The sequence below is a fragment of the Elgaria multicarinata genome, chromosome 3 (assembly GCF_023053635.1).
Source record: "Elgaria multicarinata webbii isolate HBS135686 ecotype San Diego chromosome 3, rElgMul1.1.pri, whole genome shotgun sequence".
NCBI classification, from domain to species: Eukaryota; Metazoa; Chordata; class Lepidosauria; order Squamata; family Anguidae; genus Elgaria; species Elgaria multicarinata.
Genome location: NC_086173.1, coordinates 123,804,366 through 123,827,033, shown reverse-complemented (window position 1 = coordinate 123,827,033; position 22,668 = coordinate 123,804,366). Strand labels below are relative to the sequence as shown.

Here is a 22,668-nt window from a genome sequence, read left to right as displayed (position 1 = left end):
CATGGTGGGACTGATGCAGCTCTGAAAAAGGCAGTGGATCCAACTTGTCGAATGCATTTCCTCAAGTGAACTGGCTTTTAGAACCACAGACAATATTAAATACAAATGTCCTTATGAATATAAAAGATAGATTTCATTTCTGAAACAAATCCTACTGATTTGATTATCTAAATTGTAGTAGTTTGGAGTCAGCCGAGCAGAGTTCGCACCTGTTTTGAACAGTTGTCCTTTCAGACAAGTGCTTTATTTCAATACTAGTAGCATGATTGTTTATTTTTTAAATTTCTACCCTACTCTATCTTGTATGCTCATTTACAATGCAAAAAATGGAAATCTGCTGGAATGCAGTTAAAAATAAACAATGAAAATATCCTCAAGCTTATTCCCAGCCACTAGCAGGTGTTTGCTTTAAAGTGACAGAGCCGATTGATCCATGCAGAGGAATCGCATGATAAAGATTCACCAGGGCTATACCTCATCAGGCTGCAGTCAGGTGGAGATTCTCTACAGCTGAAACATATTTGCATCCAAACGTTCCCCTCAAAATTCTCCTTGGCAGACTTCGGTGGATGCTGAAATATTCTCAATATATAGTATTCTCTGAATGCTGAACTTCTACATTTCACATGCAGTGATATTTGTTTTCAGTCTTTCATAGAGTTTTGGAACTCCTTACTCCATGCTATCATGTCTCCCTTTAATCTTCTCTTCTCAAGGCTAAACAATTAATATCTGACAGTTGTTACCTCTGTGTGTCTGCCATGTATTATTTCTGTGTGTCTTAAGTATTGAAGAGAATTCTGGAATATGTTCTAGTGTGTACACTCAGTTGACATGGGAAGTGTTGGGCCTCGTTGCTCATTGTGAACTAAAAGTATACCCTAACTGCCCCACCATCCTCATGCATTGCAGGGGAAATTCAGTAGTTCAGAATAATAGAGAAGTTATTCTTCTCTTCACTGAAGAATTCTTGGTACATTTCTGAGTCCACCCCCCACCCTCCAAATTTGAAAAACACTATTGTATCATTTTTGACAAAGTTGGGTGGATGTTGTGTGATAATATTTAACATTGAAGCGTTAATAGCAACCAAGATGAAATTTTGCTTCTAAATTTCTCATTGAACAATGTGAATGGTGCAACTTGAAAACATTTTTTTGAATTTTGAATATTTGTGCATGTTCATTTCAGTCTCATTTTTTAACGTTTTCTCCTAAAATGTGGTTTCTGAGCTTTAAAAACTAGTATGTTGGCTAGCCCATGACTAGGAGATATTTATTTATTTATTTATTTATTTATTTATTTATTAAATTTATATACTGCCCCATAGCCGAAGCTATTTATATTCTGAAAACTCATTTTGTGGTGGGATATTCAGACATTTGAGCTCACCAAATGATTCAGTCCAGGAAAAACTGACAGTTGTCATTTTGCTGCCTGTGTACTTGGGGCTCGACAAACTCCACCATCTCCTTCTGATCCATTCTCTACCATCCCTCAAATAGGAGAAGCTTTTCTCCTCTTGTTCATGCTCTTTGTAAATAGAGGCACATGCAACACCTGTGGCTTCACAGACTCGTAGAACCCATAATGTGTCTGAAAAACACAGCATTAAAGCACTGAATGATCCGTTATGTGAACTATTATTTAGATTGTATTCAACTTTCTATTATCCTGCTTCTCAATTAAATAACAATTACCCTATACATATACATACACACATTTTAAATATTATATTCTGTATATATGTATTTACATCCAAATACCCCCAGTATATCTCTACCTTACATTTTTCAATATGTACACACTCAAGTCACTCTACTCAACTCATTGGCTTAGTTCACACAATCATGGCACAGTTAATAAACCATGGTAGCTTGTTAACTCCACCACACATGCTGGACAGATTTCCGTAATTACCCCTGCTTGCGTAACTTGCCATGTCATCTAAACCTGGGTGGAATTCCTTATTGCGGGGACAGCAAGCCTCAAATAACCCATGGATTATTTCTTGTTGGGTTATTTGAGGGTTGCTGATCACCTCCACCACCACCACCCCCCGCAAGCAAGCTATGCCGCCCAGGTTTGGATGACGCAGCCAGTAAGGAAATCCAGGTGGTACGCAACTGGCATGTGCAGTGGGGAGAATAAGCCACCATGGCTTGTTTCCCTTGCTGTGATCATGCGAACCGGCCTGTTGCAGTGCAGTTCGTGTAGAGCTGGGTTCTTCCTCTTCATGCAGTTGATGGCTGTGTGAAGCTCCTCTGACTAGAGCTTTTGAGACTCAGGACAAAGGTGGAGGAGTTGCTTTTCTTGCTGACACTCAGGTCACATCCTTGCCGAGATTTTAAATACCGAGAAGAGCAGCAGAGGAACCGGTGCAAGAGGTCATGGAAAAGATGGCCTGTGAAAAGCATGTAGATCCAGGGGTTGCAACAGCTGTTCAGACTTGCTAGGAGCATGGTGATTATGAACGCCCAATCTGTAGAGGGGAAATGCACAAGAAGGAAATAAACAGCATGCAGGTCTGTGAATTTTAGAAATAGCAGGATTTGCCAGAAAAAAGAACCCGATACACACATCCATTAAAATGAAAGTCAGAGACAAACAGAATATGCCTGGTTTTACACATAAGGATACTGGATATGCCTGTTTTTCACTTTCATACACCACATGTCTTACTGCACTTTTAGCAACAATAGAAGTGGAAGACACAAAATATAACCAATTCATGGATAGGAGGCCAGAATACGGTGATTATGTAGCATTTGGTAGGATGAGGTCCATCTGTTTGAGGTAGCAGTTTTTAAAAACATATTTTTAAGGGGCAGAAATTTGTCCATCACTTAATGATTATAGCTTTACCCCAAATGGGTAGGATTGGTCCCTTGAGGTCCCAATTCTATTATTAGTATTAATGTTTTGTTTTCTTTGGGTGGCAGTGTTCCTGTGCCTGCTTACCCTACCCTGTGCCTGTTTGCATTATCTTCCCCTCCTTATTGTTTTACTATGATATTATTAGATTGTAAGCCTATGCGGCAGAGTCTTGCTATTTACTGTTTTACTCTGTGTACATTGATGGTGCTATATAAATTAATAATAATAATAATAATAATAATAATAATAATAATAATAAAGGAGCTAAACTCCATGCTTTGTTTTGTGATGACGAGCTTGGAAAACATTAGAGAGATGATTGAAAAAAATGCATGTTCAAGTGTCAAGGAGCAATATTAGCTGAAGGCCCTTCCAAATTTTTATTACGTTTTCCAAATTTGTCAGCTTGTTTACTGATTCCAAACATGAAAATATTTGGCATCCACTGTTACTTAATACTGAGAGAAAATTAACAGGACACTATGTCATTTTTAGATATGCATTTCAGATGCTCCACTTAACAGAAGCCTCAACTCTTTTCAAATATTAACATTTGGATTATATAAGCAACTTCAGGTTAGATCAGGGACTCCCAAAATGTCAATCTAGCCCCTTTATGAAGTCTTAAGCAAGCAGGCTACTGCAAACAACACACCTTCAGTAATAAAGTGAGTTAAACTTTTCTTGCATTTTATAGAGACACTATAATAAACTTTTACTGTGGGGCCAAAATTGTGTTTGTAGTGTTCCATAGAATTTGTGGCCTGTTACTTTGTTTGTGCTACAGAAAATATATAAAATTGTTAAAAACCAATTACAAGATGAGTGCTTACCATTATTTAATGTTCAACGTAATAAGGCCTATTGGAATCACTTTATCTGCATGCCAGATGTGGGGGGGGGGGGATGGAAAAAGCAGAAGATACTTTCCTGTTCATTAGCAACTCTTGAAAATTGCCAGCCATTTTGCGTTTTCCATCAGGTCTAATTTTCCAAGCATGTCCACTCATACTCAGAAAAAGAAAACTTAATAAAGATACGTATATCAACAAGAAAGAAATTCTGCCATTCTGCACCTTATGCAGTCCACCCCTTGCCATTGAAACTTGGAGGGTGCCCATGGTGCTGACTCACCATTACCAGAGCTCAGAAGAGGCAACAGTGCCTGCACATTTCATTCAGCTTTGGCTAGCAATAAAATGTTTTGGCAGTTCCTAATAATAATAATAATAATAATAATAATAATAATAATAATGGCGCCAGGCACAAAAAAACCTTCACCAATTTGTCTTAGATTTGGCAGGCACATCCCCTTAGAAGTGGCTACTATGCCTACAGACATCATCCCAAAATGTTATTGCCTCATGATGATTTCTAATGATAGTTAATATGAGGCACAAATAGTCAATAGGTGGCACAAAAAGTCAGTAGGAGGCAAGATTTGGATTTGGGCCCAAAGGTGAATCGGGCAGCCTCCAAATCAGTCTGAGGGAAATTGATTTGTTTTTCAGGCAGGTTCTACACCAGCCCACCCAAGTCCCTGTGAGTCCAAATGATGCACAGGGACTCCCTGGGGTAGTGGGGGACAAGCATGGGTTTTCCCAGGGATAAAAAGAAACCTGGACAAACCAGATTCTTCCCATAGTCTTGGAATTGTCCTGGGACTGCGGGAGGTGTGGGTGACTGTCCCAGCTTCTTCCCTCCTCCCCTTGAGTAGTGGGGGTCAGCAGAGGGAAGGAGCTGGGCTGGGAGGAATGCAGAAACATCGGGGGTGGGGTGGGGAGTGGGGTCGGGGCTTCTTTTTTTTACCTTAGTTTTCACTGGAGCGCAAGTGTGCTCCAGCTGCACTCCTTTAAAAAAAATACATCAGGCACGATGCCCCTCTCCCCTTCAGGGACATCACACTGCTGTCTGGACGCCCTGGGATGATCCCAAAAGCAGGTAAGTCCTGGATCGCCCCCCTCCCTCTACACCCTTAGGTGTAAAAAGAGGCTCAGATTGCTGTGAATCAGGGTCCAAACTCAATCTTGTCATTGGTGCACACCCCTACTAATTTCCCTCTTTGTCTAAATACAGTGAAAAATGTACTGTGCGTGCACTTTATATTTTCAAAAGGCCCCTATATTCCTAGTTCATCGGGTGCACATATATGCATGTGATTTCACATATGCATATGAGGACATTTGGTAACACCAGTTTCTGTCCTTGGTGACCCCATCCATTAAGAAACATACAGAGCCGTGGCTCTTCGCAATATATGGCAGGCTTCCTCAGCCTGGTCCCATGCTGGCTGGGGAGTATTTATTTATTTACAATATTTATATACCGCTTCATGTCAAAGATTTAAGAGTGGTAAAAACACCCTATTAAAAAAATCACAATTTTGAAAAGAAGCCCGAGTTCTGATAGAAACCCGAGTTCTGGTAAAACCATGGGCAGTCACTCAAGGAAAGCTTCCTGAAACAATGTTTTCAGGAGGCGCTGGAAGCCTCACAACATTGGCACCTGCCTGGCTTTCAAAGACAGGGAATTCCATAGGAAGGGGCCATCACACTGAAGGCTCTTCTTTTGATGGACTCCAATCGGACAATAGGTCCATGTGGAACCATCAGGAACATGCCCTCAGATGACCTCAATGATCAGGCAAGTTGATAAGAGGGAAATTAGTAGGGGTGTGCACCAATGCCGTCTTCGGTATCCTGGTCCCAAGTTGTTTCAGCCTTTGTACACTAGTACTAGAATCTTAAATCTGGCCTGGTAGAGAATAGGCAGCCAATGCAGTTCCCTCAGCAGAGGAGTTACATGCTGAAAAGGGGCAGCTCCCAACAACATCCTAGCTGCTGCATTCTGCACTTGCTCCAGCCTCTGGAGAAGCTTTAAGGGCAGGCCCATATAGAGTGCATTGCAGTAATCCAGTCCTGAGGTTTCTAATGTCTGTGCCACCATGTCCAAGCTATCCCTGTCCAGGAGGAGCTGTAGCTTATGACCCAGCCAGAGCTGGTAAAAGGCACTCCAAGCCGCCATGGCCACTTGAGCCTCCAGTGGCAATGACGGATCTAGGAGTATCCCCAGACTACAAACCTGATCTTTCAGAGGGAGTGCAACCCTATCCAGAACAGGCAATGGAAGTTGTAGTCCAACACATAGGACATAGCCAAACTATGGAATTCACTACTACAAGACGTAGTGGTGGCCACCAATCTGGATTCTTTAAAAGGGGGTTAGACAAATTCCTGGAGGAGAAGGCTATCAGTGGCTACTAATCCCAGCTAATACCTCTATGCTGCCTCTTGTTAGCCTCTATGTTGCCTCAGTATCAGAGGCAGAGAGCCAATGTACATCAGTTGCAAGGGAACATTGATGGGAGAGTGCTGTTGCACTCATGTCCTGCTTCTGGGCTTCCTGTGGGCAGCTGGTTGGCCATTGTGTGAACAGAATGTTGGACTAGATTGACCCTGGTCTGATCCAGCTCTTTTTATGTTCTTATGGAAATCTGGAGGGTAGGTTGAAGAAGTCTGGTTTAGAGTGTCAAGGCTCTGGAATTCACACAGATAGAGAGATGAATAGAGATATTAATGTTACAGTGACCTATAAGAGGATGAGTTTTCATTCCCATTGGTGTTTGACCCATTAGAAATGGGTATAGACTGCTCATGCATTTTTATCAGACTTGGCAATAGTAGCTAACATTTTCAATATAAGTAAATTATGTAACTAAGAAAAATAGCACAATATCCTGACAAATACAATGTTATGGGGCTGAGCCATATTCATATCCGGTTACCTCTCTTTAAAAAGTTTACCAGGGTTTTATAGTAATTGTAATAGGTTGTATTTACTGTATATTGCCTGCTGCGTTCATCTTAAACACACACAAACACACACTGATGTAAGTATCATGACACAACTGGGTATTTTGGAAAGAAAAATTAATTCAGTAGATACAAACAAATATAACTTTCCCAGCATGAATAAACGGGAAAATCCCTGAAAACTTTTCATATGAAATACCCTAGACATGCCAATTGTGAAATAAATAATTTCTGCTTTTCTCAGTAACCACAGTTAAGACTAAGCTGTTAAGCTTTCTTGGTAAGTTTGCCTGTTCTTCCCCTGCCAAGTACTAATGGCATGAGGAATTCTTCTGAAATCTACTTTTTACTATGAAACATGTCCATTACCAGTAAATAAATAAATCCCTATTTATTAACAATAAATGCTAATAGTTACTGCTTAGGGCTGGCATGTCATGTAATATCACTTATTTGAATTCTAATTTTCATCCCTCATTGAAAAAAATTCACAAGAAAAAACTGAATCTATATATGGGTCCCTCCTAATTTGAAGAGGTTAGGCCCCTATCCAGAATTCTGAACTTGGGAAAAATGAGGGCAAAATCCATAGGATAACTTTTGCCTGCAAATCCTCAGCCATTCCACTGGATCTTGATAGCACATGTCTGGCATGTTTATACCATATAAATGTTATTCTCTAAGGAGCCACAAGACTCTTTGTTGTTTTCCCTGCAGCAGATTAACACAGCTATCCTTCTGAGTTTTAGAGCAAAACTGTTGTTCTAAATTGGGAGTAAGGATGATCTTTCAGCCGGAGGGCCAAAGAAGCTCTCAGGGGCCACATTCCAGAGTAGACAGGGATGAAAGGAAAAGGGGTGGAGGCAAAAATACAAAAAAGAAAGAAAAAAGAATATCATAGAATAATAGAGTTGGAAGGGGCCTATAAGGCCATCGAGTCCAACCCCATGCAGGAATCTACCTTAAAGCATCCCTGACAGATTATTGTCCAGCTGCCTCTTGAAGGCCTCTAGTGTGGGAGAGCCCACTACCTCCCTAGGTCATTGGTTCCATTGTCGTACTGCTCTAACAGTCAGGATGTTTTTCCTGATGTTCAGCTGGAATCTGTCTTCCTGTAACTTGAGCCTATTATTTCGTGTCCTGCACTCTAGGATGATTTGAAAAGAGATCCTGGCCCTCCTCTGTGTGACAACCTTTCAAGTACTTGAAGAGTTCTTTACAGCTCTTATTCCAAGTCATTAAGCCTCAGGAGAGGTATTTCAATCTTTTAGAATGGAGGGGGGGGAATTGCACAATAGATGGGAAACCATGAAATGCTCACTGGTTGGGTACCAGGGGGCAGGGCCATCTGCGGAAGTCCAGGAGAGATGGATTTGGCACCTGGGCCTGAGGTTCCGCACCCCTGCACTAAATTATCATATACCCCCAAGACCTAATACAAGCTTCAAGGACAATTTCAAAAATTGAATTCATCCCAATAAAAGTGGCACAAACTAGATGTGGCAGAGAACTCTAATGTAGCCATACAGTCAAGACCTTTCCCATTCACTTCAGGTATATTAAATACACCAAACTGGATCTACACACAGAGCTGGTCAGTCCATCACCATGAAAAAGGGAGCCCTGTTGTACAGGAACACATTTGGAGGACTGGATTGGGGGAATTGTCATCATGAGCTAATTCCGAGGATTTCTTCACTTCTTAAATTTCTTTAAGGTGAATGGCATTGCATACATGTTTTGTCAAATTGGATTAATAGTACACATATGTATTATTAGCTCAAGAACAAAAAGACTGAAGGAAAATCTATTAAGGTGTTTGGGGGCGGTGTGATAGGTTGGTTGTAATCCATCATTTGCAGCTTACAATAGATGCAGTTCATATATGAAAGAGACCTGGGACTATGAATGCAGAATTGGCTGTTTCCTTTGAAGTTTTAAGGAAGGCCATGAACTTGCCACACATACCAACATTTATTAATAGAATGTACTTTAAAAGACATCAAGAAGTCTAAATTTGTGGGGTTTCTGCTGGGGGGGAAGAAGCCCTGCAGCAAAAGAAAAATATTAATTCATCTCCACTTTGGAGTTCGAAAGGATTTAAGAATGTGGTCTCTCTTCAATTTCAGATTCCATTTAGGTCTCATTTTAAATAGTACACAAGACTATTCCTGCCATTCAATAGGTATATCTTTCCAAGCTGCTAAACAAAGCAAAAATGTGCACTAATTTGTGGGTGGTAAAAGACCAAAGGGAATTCAGAAGCTGGACACGTAATGGAAGACCTTTATTGGCCAAATGTCACTTCCTTCAACCCATCCTAAAGAGCCAGTGAGGTCTTTTGGTGAGAGAGCTGGAGTTGGATGTAGAAAGCTAGGATACATGTCAACTCACAGAATTTTGTGGTGATCTGGTGCCAAATGCTGCATCCATAGGGTAGGAAAACAGAGCCCAGATCACAAAGAGATATATCCCATGGTGTTATTCCACCGTTGTTGTTGTTATTGTTGTTATTGTTGTTGTTATTATTATTATTTATTTATTTATTTATAAAACACCATCAATGTTCATGGCACTGTACAGAATAAAACAAAAGAAGACAATCTGCCATTTGCCAGGGAGCTTCAGCTATTGGGTGGTATAAAAATGCAATGCAATCAATCAATCAATCAATCAATCAATTTGGCTTACAATCTAAAATCACAGTAACAGACAGGGGAGGGAGGGGAAAAACCAACTGCTGGCTAAATGGATTTTCCCTCCCCCTGCAGTTTCCCCACATCATCCAAACAGCTCTGGAGGATTGGGGAACCCTCTGGAGCAGATCTGAGGACACATGGAGAGATTGGTCAGAGAGGCCCTGTTTCATAAGCAGACCTCTGCTCATACGACTGATTGGTCCAACCCGTAGTTTGTTGTGAGACTGAACTGGATAACCACTTAAGTTAAACCAATAGCCTGAGTGAATTGTGGCATAACAGTATGATTTTGGCCATCTTCCCCCTCATACAATCACTTGGTGGTTGTGTTCCTTGAGGCAGTATCTAATGGTGTCATTCTGCAAACTCAAATAGCAGCAGCAGAGCTCTGCCGAATCTTCCCATTGTGCAAGCAGTTTCCATTATGATTGCATTACCAGTTCTGCAAGCAGTTGTGCAATTGGTTGTACAATGGGGTTGTGTGCACAACTGCCTGTGCAAATGCTTGCACAACCACACTTGCACGAACATAACTTTAGCTGAATTCTCGTCTTGTGCATAGTTTGGAACCTAGTGTTCACCAGCGCAGTGTCATTTGCGCTAATGAAATGACACAGCTGGATACTGCCCTTGGATTCCTGCTTGTAGAACTTTTACCTCAGGCTTGTTCACAATTTCCACTAGTAAAGAAAGCTAAGTATTATGAAAAGGGCAACATGATTGCCATGACTATGATGATAATTTCCCGTTTATTGGCATTAATAATAGAAACTAATAGATTTGGCACTTCTGCTAATAGGAACGCTCATAAATCAAGCAATCAATGTTAAGACATAGGGTTGGATCCAAAGGTTCCCTTCCATGAAAGGAAGGGTTCTTTCTGTTCCGAGAAGGGAATGGGACTGAGATCCACCAAAGATTCCTACTAGATAAAGGGAGGTGGGGCAGCCTTCCCCGCCAACTCCCACACTGTTCTAGAACATCCCACAATCCTCTGGAGCAGCTTTTCTGGAACCACAGGGGGAAGTCGGAAGCAGCAGAAATAACTACTCCCCTTCCTCCGGAAGGAGCATTCCCTGAGCAGAGTTCACTTACAGGAACTTTGGATCCAAGCCATAGATTTTAATGTCTAAATGTATTTATGTAGTTGGGTCAAAAAGATATTACTGTCTACTTACAGCTTCCTTTGGCTCACAAAGCTTAGTCACAGTAAAAAACAAAACGGTGACAAAAACAAATCCAACAAGACTCCATTAACAAAAATGTTAAAGCAGAGAATTTATATTTGAAGAGTGCAGGAGAAAAGGTTTCAACATTTCTGACGCACATTCATTCATATAGGAACACAACAACCCTTTCCAGAAAGGCTCTTTACAGCTCCACATGTGAAAGAAGATAAACATTTTGATCATTAGGAAACTTTTCAGTGGGCTGCTCTCTCAAATGTGTTTTTGTATTCCAGACATCTGGCTCAGCTATGCTGCTGGTCATCAGAGTGCTTTGCCTGCTGGGTTGCTAGCATGTGCAATTTATATGCACCTTTCCAGTTGGTTGCATAGTACCCTTCCATGAGCACTCAAATGTCAGTGTGGTATAGTGGCTAAAGTGTTGGACTGGGAGTCGGGAGATCTGGGTTCTAGTCCCCACTCAGCCATGGAAACCCACTGGGTGACTTTGGGACAGTCACAGACTCTCAGCCCAACCTACCTCACAGATTTGTTGTGGTGAGGATAACATGGAGAGGAGGAGGATTATGTACGCTGCCTTGGGTTCCTTGGTGGAAAAAAGGCAGGATATAAATGCAATAATAAATAATAAAATTAAAATGCCATGCATATCTACTCATAGGTATGCTCCATCATTTTCAATAGGACTTACCTCCAGTTAAGTAAATATGTCAGCCTATATGTCATGGGGCTTACTCCATTGTAAGTCTGCGGGACTTTCTGCATTATATGTGGGACTTACACCATGGTTAGGATTGCATTTTTAGGGATCTCTTTTCTTGACTGTTTCATCTCTCTGGAATAATTTCTTGAATCATTCTTTCATATTATTGCATCATGGCTTTAGTACAGGTAATTTATTATGGATCCGTTTACTTTTTTTGCAAAAGAAAACAAAACAAGGCCAGTAGAAAACAAATAAAAACAAGGCTACGTTAAAAAAAACCCCAGATTCTCAGAAATGTGACTGCTGAAATATCCTTCCTCCTGCCAAAAATAGAAATGTGAACTTTTAATTAGAGCCAACAGTTAGAAAGATACATACAAGGACTAGCAAGAGGTAGTAACACCATGATGTTTCCTCAGCTATTCCTGCACGCAATGTAGGTCATTTGGATCCTTTGGGTTTTCTTACTGATATACTGAAAAAGAATTCCCGCCACCACATCATATCACACTACACCACAAACCAAAAAAAAACCAGAAAGCTAGGCTACAGTTCCTGAGCTGTCTTGGGCTGTTTCTACACCTGCCTTTTTCCCCGGGATCGTCCCAAGATCATCCCTGTGCATCCAAATGACACACAGGGTGGGGTAACCATATGAAAAGGAGGACAGGGCTCCTGTATTTTTAACAGTTGTACTGAAAGGGAAATTTCAGCAGGTGTCATTTGTATATATGGGGAACCTGGTGAAATTCCCTCTTCATCACAACAGTTAAAGGTGCAGGAGCTATACTAGAGAGACCAGAGGGCAGGGCACCTGCAGCTTTAACTGCTGTGATGAACAGGGAATTTCATCAGGTTCCCCATATATACAAATGACACCTGCTGAAATTTCCCTTTCAGTACAACTGTTAAAGATACAGGAGCCCTGTCCTCCTTTTCATATGGTCAGCCTAACACAGGAGATCCCGGGAGCAGGCAGGGACGATCCCTTCATTTGCCTGGGATAATCCTTAGGTGTAGAAAGGGCCTCGGACAAGAAAAAAAATTCAAAAGCTATAGGGTATTCGCTTGCTAAGGGACAACTAAAATATCACAAATTCGTGAGCAAGTTATTGAGTTTTCCTGAACTCTTCTTGGGGGTGAGAGGCAGGGGGAAAGTTGGGCATGACGCAAGCATTTGCAGCTTTTAACTGCAAGGGTTAGGCTGCAATTCTGTTCACACAAACCTGGGGGTAGTTTCACCAAACATAGTAGGACTGACTTCTGAGTAAACAGGCATAGGATTGCACTATTAGATCAAGATGGGTGCAAAAATAGATTACAAGTTGCACTCAAAGTGACTGGTACAAAGAAATGGCAATGACTGTTCCTTCTACTACTTCTGATTGAAAATATAAATGTCAGAGGTTACTTAGATCTGCCTTCAGCGTTAACCAAAACACACTGACCTTTTGTAAGGCAGAAAGCAGAAGAGTAAAAAACAAACAAACACCAGACAACAATTTTGCAAAGCTAATTTTAGGTGGTTCTCTGGATAAAGATTAAATACAAATTGGGTTGTATTATCTAGCGCTACAGCCAAGGCATGTCACCTCTAAAAGCAAAGTCCAATATTTAGGTGGTAGAAAATAATCCTCCAATTCCAGGACACATTTTCTGGATGGCTAAATTCAGTATTCTTTGAAACACAGACAAATCACAGGTAATTTGAGTTGGTATGCTAATGCACCAATGTGGCCACTCATGATTTTTGAGGTTGATGAACCACAAATGTGAGTTTTATTCACATATCTTTATAGATAGCAGTTGTCAACTGAAGCACTCATCAGAAATGCTTAAAGCACAATTAAGTTTAATGGAAGTTCAAAAGCCCCTGAGAGCAGCATTGATAACTATTCCCCTTGTATCACAGCTGGATTGACAATTCACAAAGCATAAAGTCTCCCAATTGCATATCCATCCTTTAGGCTTTCCTCTATGGCCATTTCTACACCTGCCTTTTCCCCCGGGATTGTCTCGGGATCATCCCTGTGCATCCAAATGACACACAGGGGATCCTGGGAGCAGGCAGGGACGATCCCTCCATTTTCCTGGGATAATCCTTAGGTGTAGAAAGGGCCTAGGTCACACGTGTTCCTCAGGATTTTGCTAAACTTTGTTAAGAGACAACAGTGGTTACCAGATTATTCCCAGGCTAGGACACTAGCATCTTTCATAGAACAGTCATGGGAGCACACTCTTGCCTTGACCTACAGCTGTGAGCCATCCAGTGGTGAATAAAGTGTTGTCAATACATGTGTAAACCTGAATTTCAAGTCTACTGAGGGAGCAGATTGTAACTCAGAGCCAATTTCAGTATCTAGGATGTCGTTGTGCAAGCACATGATGACGCTCTTAGACTTGTTTTGGGAACAGCTCTTCTGAAAGGGATCTTGGTCCAACATTCTCCTTAAAGATGACAATCATCAGGGGTTCCTTGCCCTCAATATGTCCCCTTTTCCAGTTCAAGTACAGCCACACATTCAAAACCATCCATTTTCCTTGCCTTCCACCCTTGTCAACTCTTGGCAGGCCAAACATTTCGAAGAAATATTTGGGTTGGAAACTCTCTTATAATTTTTGGCCAATAAAGTCCCATTTCAGAGGTAATGTGTCCTGAGGAGCTGAGAGCAAAACAACACATTGTTCAAGCTGTGACGTATAATACCAGGAAGCACTTAATACCTTTTATCAGTCCTATTCCCAAACTGAATTTCTTCCTCACCTTTCATTCTGCTGTTATCTCTGCTGAGAGATATGATAGCTTCTTTGCACTTCCCCAATCTCATGTTTCTTTTCCTCCTACTGTTTTCTGTCCTCTGTGCTTTTCATTTTCTATCACCTTTTGCAGACAAGGCAAAGTCGCTATTGTCAAATCTATTTTTGTTAGAGGGCATGTGATAGTTTTCAAATTTTGCAACATTCTTTGTAAATACGATAAAGGTCTCTCTGGTCAATTTAGCAATGTAGGCACATAGTTATTTCAGACAGCCTAGCACTTTTGATAAAAAATTTGGAGAGGTCTAGATATTGGAGATATTTCTTGCTATTTTCAAGTAACCTGAAGCATTTCACCATCTGAAAACAGGCAGTTAGCAGGTTTCAAGCAATTAGTAGGTTGTAGTTGATGAAATGTGTGTTCATCAAACATGTGGTAAGTTACCCTATTTCTTCGATTCTAAGACACACTTTTTCCCCATATAAACATCTCTAAAAATGGAGTGCGTCTTAGAATCGCAGGCGTGACTTAGGGTTTTTTTTTCAGTTGGTGGTACTGAAATTAGTGTGCATCTTACAATCGTTGGCATCTTACAATCGAAGAAATACGATAGCATAAAGGTTGCCTTATACTCAGGCCTTAGCTAGACCCAAGGTTTATCCTGGTATCGTCCCGGGGTCATCCCTGTTCATGTAAATGACACACAGGATATCCCGGGAGCAGGCAGGGATGACCCCGGGATAAACCTTAGGTCTAGCTAAGGCCTAAGTCAGATCATTGGTCCATATAGTTCAGTATTGTCTGCACTGACAGCTCTCCAGGATTTCGGGCAGAAGTCTTTATCAGTCAGTGGAGGCTGGTGCAGAATGTGGATAGGGAGACATTTTTCTCCCTCTCTCATAATACAAGAACCTGGTGTCATCTCATGAAGCTGATTGGTGGGAGATTCAGGTCAGATAAAGGGAAGGATTTCTTCACACCACACCTAATTAAATTTAGGAATTCACTTCACGAAGATGTGGTGACGGCCATCAATTTGAATGGCTTTAAAAGGGGGTTGGATAAATTCCCGGAGGAGAAGGCTATCAATAGCTACTAGTCCTGATGGTTATATGTTACCTCTAGTATCAGAGACAGTAAGCCTATATACACCAGACAACATGGGCGGGAGTCTCCTGTTTGTGGGTTCCTCGTTGATAGCTGGTTGACTACTGTGTAAACAGAATGCTAGAGTAGATGGACCATTGGTCTGAGCCAGCATGGCTCTCCTTATGTTCTTATGCTCTGATGTCAGTGGCCGGGGGTGGGGAGGGGTGAATCCATTTTGGATTTTAGTCAGGAGTGATTTTCAGCACTGCCTGGAAATGGGGCGGAAGCTGGGAAGGCTAGTTGGACCAACAAGACAAGTTGACTCTAGTGAGCTAGATGAACCAATGGTCTGAATTGGTGTAAGACATATATGGACTAGCTATATGCTTGAGAATTTGCACTAAGGTAGCAATTATAGCTGTCGGGCCATAGGTCTGAATGGCCATGGTATGCCATACCACAGCAACAGAGTTTGCTAATGAAAGGGCTGTCATTGTCAATTAGGGCAACCCCACCCAGCAAACTCAGCCCACCTCATGCAGTTGCTTGGTTGGAGCAACAGCTGCTGCTACTGGGCTTCCTATGGCTGGGTGGCCATTGGCTTAAGCCAGTAGGGCCAGATCTATACCTCATGTCATATTGATAGAATCCCATCATGGTGGTGCTATATTCCTTTTGTGTGTTTATACATCGTAGCAATCACAATGACATCTGTATTTTGAATAATACAGAATAAAAAGCAGTAAATAATGCTAGAAAAACAGTAGATGGGATAAATAATATGCCCCAACAGTTATCAGTTAACAGTGTAATGTGCCCCAATAGTGCACTTCATGACCAATAAAAAGCACTAATGAAGGTCTAGCCCAGGACACCAAACAAAATATGTATATATATGGAAGTCTAGAGCAGGAAAGAAAGCCGAGGGCGCGGCTGAATCGGTCGTTCTTTCTTTGCATTTGTATCACGCTCTTCCTCTATAGATGTCAGAGGCATATCTGATTTTATGGTCATAGCAGCACTGAGCCAGGTTAAACGGAGAGAAAGTCACTCGACAAAGGTGTCCCTGCTCAGTGAGCTTCATGGCTAAACAGGAATTTCTTTCCCCCATGCCCAACGTTCTAGCCACTGCAGCAGCTTGGCTCCAACAAGTTCCAACACAGAAAGAGAACATAAGTGTCTTCCAGTTGGGGAAGGGTGATTTTGAATGGGCAAATCACACCAAGGTTGCATTTTAGTAGCTGAGTATTCCGGGGGTCCTGGCTTGTGCCTCTTAAAATTGCAGCTAGGAAAGTGACATCAGTTACTAAACCTTCGAATAATTCAACTGGCACACATTCCTGAGGGGTAGGCATGTGAGGCACCTTAAAAACTAATACATTTATTATTCATGGGCACTATCCACTTCATCATCTAACATTGTCCCCATGAAATTATTATGCCATAATACATGTGTTAGTTTTTAAGGTGCCGCAAGTATCTTTTGTTGTTCATGGTACCCAATACAGAGAAGGCAAGCTAACTAGTGTCCAGTTCTTATCTACTTTCAGCATTCTTGCCAAATTTCACTTGTAAGGCAGATTTAATTATTTTCCAGAGTCATGTCAGAAAGACATTTTCTACATGTTGATATCATTTGTCTTTCGGGTTTGCTTGTTATTTATTTATTTATTACATTTCTATACCACCCAATAGCCGGAGCCCTGGGGATAGCAGATTTTATGCCATAGATAACTCTGAAGCCCTCGTTCTTAAGTCGCATTGATTTTACGACAGATCCTTCAGATTCTGCAGCAAAATACACTTGCAGCCCCCCAGACCCATGTGGTATATGTGTGTATGTGTTTGAGATAATGGGAGGCAATATGAAAAACCTCTTGGATGGTTCATTCACACATCTAAGTCACCACTTGATGCCACAGTCTTCAAATGATGAATAAACATATGTGCATCAGCAGACAGACCTGAGTAGCTTCTTTGCACAGTTGAAAGGGGGAGGGGCTGTTGATGGATAAATGCTCTGTGGTTAAGAAGAGATCTGAAAGGTGACCTCAGCCCATTTAGATAAAGGAGACTGCTTCATACTACAAAAACTGTCTCTCCTCATAGCCCTTATAGTGAACTGAGCACAGCAGATATCACAGGGATGAGATCAGCCAAAGCCTTTAATAATGTGTCCATTAGCCATTGGCACTAGTTTTCAGAGGGACAAGTTGAACCTCCAGTCTTCGGACAAACAAACAAGAGCAGAAAGTTTTGTGGCACTTGAAAGATTAGCATTTATTACAACAGAAGCTTTCACGGACTAGAGTCCACTTCCTCCAAGTGGAAGGGTCACTGGCACTCCACAAGTGACACCTTATTTATATGGTCCATTTGCTAAAAGATTAGTTAAATCCCCATTGTGAGGAAATGGGAAACAAGCTTTTACAAGCTTTTTTATACTTTGCTCAAGACCTACCAGCAATCTTAGTCACTGACTACCTGGACACCCATTCACAAGACTCCTGTGGACCTAACATTCAGAAATTTCTCAATGACATCTCCTTATCATTTGAGCTCATTTCAGCATTAACCCAAACTGACTTTGCTGAAGTGATGTGGCTAAGTCCATAATATTGCATTCTTCTTATACCTCCTTACTTCCCTTCCTACCATATTTCTGCTTACTTCCCCCATTTCCAAAGCATCCAACAACCATTTTCAGACAGGACAGTTAAGGACAGAGATAATACAAGGTAACTTTTCCAAGGTCACATAAATAATGCTCAAGTATCGCATCTCATCCTTTCCCTATCCTATCATTCTAGTTCTCTCCCCACCTTAAAAATGCTTCATTTTAATTAGAAGAAATAGCTAGAGTACCTGCTAAATCTTTACTTGATGCTACATTGCAGATCAATTATACTGATAATAAGCTCAACTGAAATTTATTTTATAGAAATTATTGTGTGTTAACTCCCTGCAATTATTGCACGATGCTTGAAAAGTAGGAGAGCAAACTGTACCTTCCTTTGGAGCATTTTCGTCCCATGCAATCCACATCTGTACAATGAAAAAAGGAGTCCAACACATAATGAAAGCTAAGACAATGATGAAGGTCATCTTGACTGTCCGGATCTTGGCTTTGGAAATGAGTTTGATACTGCTGACCCTAGAGAGTGTTCCTCCATGGCAATTGCTGGAAGTCAAACTCAGGCTGGTGTCATGGATTGTTTTCAGCCTCACGTTCTGCCAAATTTTGAAGCTGATGAGGCCATAGCAGACACTCAGCACAAACATGGGGATGATGTAGATAGTCAAGGTTATCCAGGTGATGTAGGCTTTAGGTCCCCAGGGCTCAATGAATGTTGCCCAGCAATCAATGCCCCCATGATCCACATCCTTCATGGAAAATATCTGGAGCTGTGGGATGCTGAACAGAAGGCATACCATCCAAGTGAGGAGGACAGACAGCCGGTCAGACCTCCTGTGTAAAGACCTCAAGGGTTGACAGATAGCCAGGCACCGATCCAGGGACATCAACAAGAGCATGTACGTGGAAGCAAACATGCCCACCACCTGAAAGTATTTGACCAGCCTGCAGAGGTAATCTGGCCCATAAAACCTGAAGGTGATGTCCCAAATGAGCTGAGGCAAGACCTGGAAGATGGCCACAACCAGGTCAGCAATGCTTAGGTGCTTCATGAAGAAGTACATGCGGGAATGCTTGTGACGAGTAGTGTAGATGGCCAACAGCACACACAGGTTCCCCGTCAGGGCGAGGAAGAAGATGAAGCAGAGGACTGCTACCTCCACCTTGGCAATGTTCTCATTCCTGGTCCTGCGGAGGGTTCCATTGGTCCAGTTCTCCGTGGTGGTGTTCAAGGAGCAGTTGTAAGCCTGCGGATCATTCCCCAATATGCACAGAAGATCCATGGCAGGCTCCTTTCCATCCAGCGCCTTCAGCTAGTTTGATCTGAGATGAGAGCTTCCTCCTGGCCACTGCAGTTCCCTTTAGAGCCTCCCCCTTCTTGGGACCAGGCCTTTCCGTTCTTCTTTACGCCCCTTTACTTCCATTTGGGTTTTTTTGCCTCTCCTTCTTTCTTGTTTGCTCCCTTTGGGTTTGGATCCTTCACTTGGATTTGCACGTGGAGCGGCTGTAGAGTTGAGAGTGCTCTCTTTTTCCTCTGCAGCCTTATTGCTGATGCCTTCAAAATCACCCCACACGTTCCTCCTGGGCTCCTACAGCAATCGCAGCAAGAAAGAAAGAAAGAAAAAACAAGGCAAGGAGTTTTACCAGAATTCAATACCACATTGAGAACCCTGTCATCCTCAGCATACTGAGCTCTCACACAGGGCACTCTTTCAATCTCAGGAGCGTTTCAGTCATTTCAATGGGTTGTTCCACTTTACTTTAAAGCAACAATGAACGTTGGTTATTAACTGTCTGAGTCCCTTTGAGCTTACAGTGTTTATTCCAGCTTCTTCATAGATAAACAGATAGATATAAGTATAAATAAATAGAGATAAATAGAGAAAGATTAACAAGCAATGCATATAGACAAAGGCTAAAACAAAACTAAACGTAAACACCAGATACATATATGCACACCAACACCTTTCCTACATGTCTTTCTCAGTTGAAAAGAAATTCCTTTTCTTACCTTTAACTCATTTCTTTCTTTAAAAAGAATCCCAATTCCTTGGCTCAAGGCTGCTTTCCTCTTTTTGAAATAGAAGATTGAAGAGTAACCTCCAAGTATGAATCTTTTCAAAGAATTCCAGGTGAAGGTTTTGGGAGGGTGTTTTTTTGCCCCTGTGTTACATCTAGCTGCTCCACAAGTTTGCTCTGAAATGAATCCAGGAGGATAGAGAGGAGGGAAAGGAGGGGGGAGTAGGAGGAGCGGAGGCTGCAGTCAGCTCTTCAGAGTCATTCATGGAGAAAATATACCGCTACTGTCTCTGTATGGCAGAGTTTATTTTATCCATTAGGTGGCACAACAGGCCGTCCCTTCACTCCCGTTCCTAGTAAAAAGATCAGGAGACTGGATTGAGATCTCACTGCTTTCCACTTTAGTTTTAGTTTTACAAACAGCTGTATCATAAGATGTGTGAAAAGGATATAGTCCAGCACCCAAAGAACAGCAACATTTGTCCTACATGCCCAGCATTGAGTTTTGGCATGTTTTTATCAAACAAACAAGAATGCACCCTGCTTCTCCCCCATGCCATTCCTTCATGACAAACTGCTTTTAAAAGTGAAGGAAACAAAAGTGATGTGACATAATGGCCGGCCCTATCATTAGGACGAGTGAGGTGGCTGTCTCCGGCCATGTTATGTTAGTCAGCAAATTGTTACTTTTTAGTATTACGGTATTTTTACTCCCAAGGAGAGGTGCTTCTGGGGTTTTCTGCCTCAGGTGCCAAAATAAATTGGCCAGCCTTGGGTTCTCGACCTTGGGCCTTCTATTTTAAAACCCCATTGTCCTAGGCCTAGCCCCTTGGAGCAGCCTAAGCAGCTGTTTGGACAACTGTGTGGAAACAGTGAATGAAGATCAGAGGATAAGATAAGCAACTGCCCCTTCCGAATTATTTTGAGTTAATATTCTCACAGAAATAGAAGCTATACTTCACATGTTCAAGGACGCCAAGAGGCCTGGGAGTGTTTTTATGAGGTCCTTTACACATAGAATATTGTGTAAGGTGGGGGAAAGGCCTGCTTTTCAGTGGACATCTCAAATGGCTGAATGTTTTGAGTGGCACTTTTCTGGACTTGCACAGAGATCATGAAACTTGTTTTATCAACTTCAAATCCTTTATTCCCAACAATTCCCTGTGACAATCTTTGTTTAAACAATTTCATACCAAATCTCAAAAAGAAAATAAAAAAATCAGAGTGTTTACAACTTTTTCCAATTTACCTCTGCTTCTTCCCAGTTTAGCATCTGATTTGCTCTAATTTTTCTTCTTAATTGTTTAATTTAGCTACCCCCCCCGCCAGCATTCAAATAAAAACACACAAATCTCTTGGTTCAGTTGCATTGCCTGCCCTTTCCTGATTTCTTTGTTAATGAGGGGATAGTTTCATCCCCCAAACATCCCCAGCAGAGCTTAAAAAGTGGGAGGCATATGGGTGTTCTTTGAAGTGAATAGATTAGATGTTGATTTCTTGAAGTAACAATTTTGTTGTGTGGTAAAAGCTTCGAGGGAGAGACCCATCTGGTAGCCTGGATTGGAGCTGCAGTTTAATTACTCTCCTTTTGTGTTGACAATCAGACTACATAAAATAATGTCAGGCGCTAATGAAAAGCGGCTTTCCTATCTGCAGTATTTACTGAGGAGGGGGAGACAAGGGGCAGGTTTCAGGCCATGGGGAGTGGTTTGCTGTTAGAAGAGTTCACATCCTAGCTGTGGGCTTCTCTTCCTTATCTTCAGGGAGAGAGGGCACTTTCAATGGGAATTCTAGACCCCCTTCCCCATCCCATCCTTCCCATGGCACCCCATCCAGCCCCCTAAAAGGCTACACAGAGTCAGCAGACCCTGATGAATGGGGTGAGCTGTGGTGTAGGGGAGAGGGATCCCCAAAAATCGGGTGGAGGAAACTTCTGGGAGTGGAACTCTTCCACTTTTGTAAGCCAGATCCTGGATCCAACTCTATGCTTTTATTTACATCCATTTATTTATTTTTTACTGACATGTAAGCTGACCAAAGTCCACCTATGTTGGACCAAGCAGTTTAGGAGAATCATAAGGAACAGAATCACAGAATCATAGGATTGTTGAGTTGGAAGGGACAGCAAGGATAATCTAGTCCAACACTCTGCAATATGCAGGAAAACCAGTTAAACCATCCATGAGAGGTGTCTGTCCAGCCTCTTCTTAAAAACCTCCAGAAATGGAGAACCCACAACCTCCATAGGGCCACTGTTCCACTGTTGTACAGATCTGACCATGAGGAAGTTTTTCCTTATATTTAATTAAAATCTAGGTAGATATACCCTTTATTTCAGGCACTAATTTCTGTGGCAAAGAAAAATAGTTCTTGACCATCTTCCCCATGGCATCCTTTTATGTACCTGAACACTGCTATAATTTCTCCCCTCAGTCTTCTTTTCTCCAGACTGATCATCCCAAGTTTTTTCAGCCTGTCCTCATAAGGCATGTCCTCAAGTCCCAGTATCATCTTTGTTGTCCTCCTCTGAACCTGTTCTAACCTGTCAATGTTCTTCTGGAAATATGGTGCCCAGAATCATACACAATACTCCTGCTGTGATCTCACTAGTGCTGAGTAGAGAGGAATAAGGATTTCATGTGTCTTTGATACAATACTACTTCTAATGCAGTCCAGAACTATGTTAGCTCTTCTAGCAGCTATCTTGCGTTGCTGTCTCATGTTCAGCTTGCTGTTGACAACCACATCCAAATCCTTCTCCGATATAGTGCTTCCAAGCCATGAATCCCCCATCTTGTATGTGTACCCTACACTTTTCCTCCCTAAGTGTAATACCTTACATTTCTCCCTGTTAAAGGAGATCTCAGCCCAGTATTCCAACCTGTC

At 41.8% G+C, this 22,668-nt stretch overlaps 1 protein-coding gene across 1 annotated transcript; it reads right to left on the bottom strand.

Annotated features, from left to right (window-relative positions):
- Window positions 1-2,064: 2,064 nt before the first annotated feature.
- OXTR (oxytocin receptor) lies at window positions 2,065-19,343 on the bottom strand. Its single transcript, XM_063123406.1, has 2 exons — window positions 18,137-19,343; window positions 2,065-2,482 (listed from the first exon to the last, which is right to left on the bottom strand). The coding sequence occupies exons 1-2, from the start codon at window positions 19,044-19,046 to the stop codon at window positions 2,235-2,237; spliced, it is 1,158 nt and encodes a 385-aa protein (XP_062979476.1). The 5' UTR covers window positions 19,047-19,343; the 3' UTR covers window positions 2,065-2,234.
- Window positions 19,344-22,668: the final 3,325 nt, after the last annotated feature.

Excerpts from the sequence above, each read along its gene's own strand:
- OXTR (XM_063123406.1), bottom strand. The coding sequence starts at position 19,046 with ATGGATCTTCTGTGCATATTGGGGAATGATCCGCAGGCTTACAACTGC. Across the intron at positions 2,483-18,136 it reads CGAAAATGCTCCAAAGGAAG|ATTGGGCGTTCATAATCACC; the intron begins GTACAGTTTGCT and ends TCCCCTCTACAG.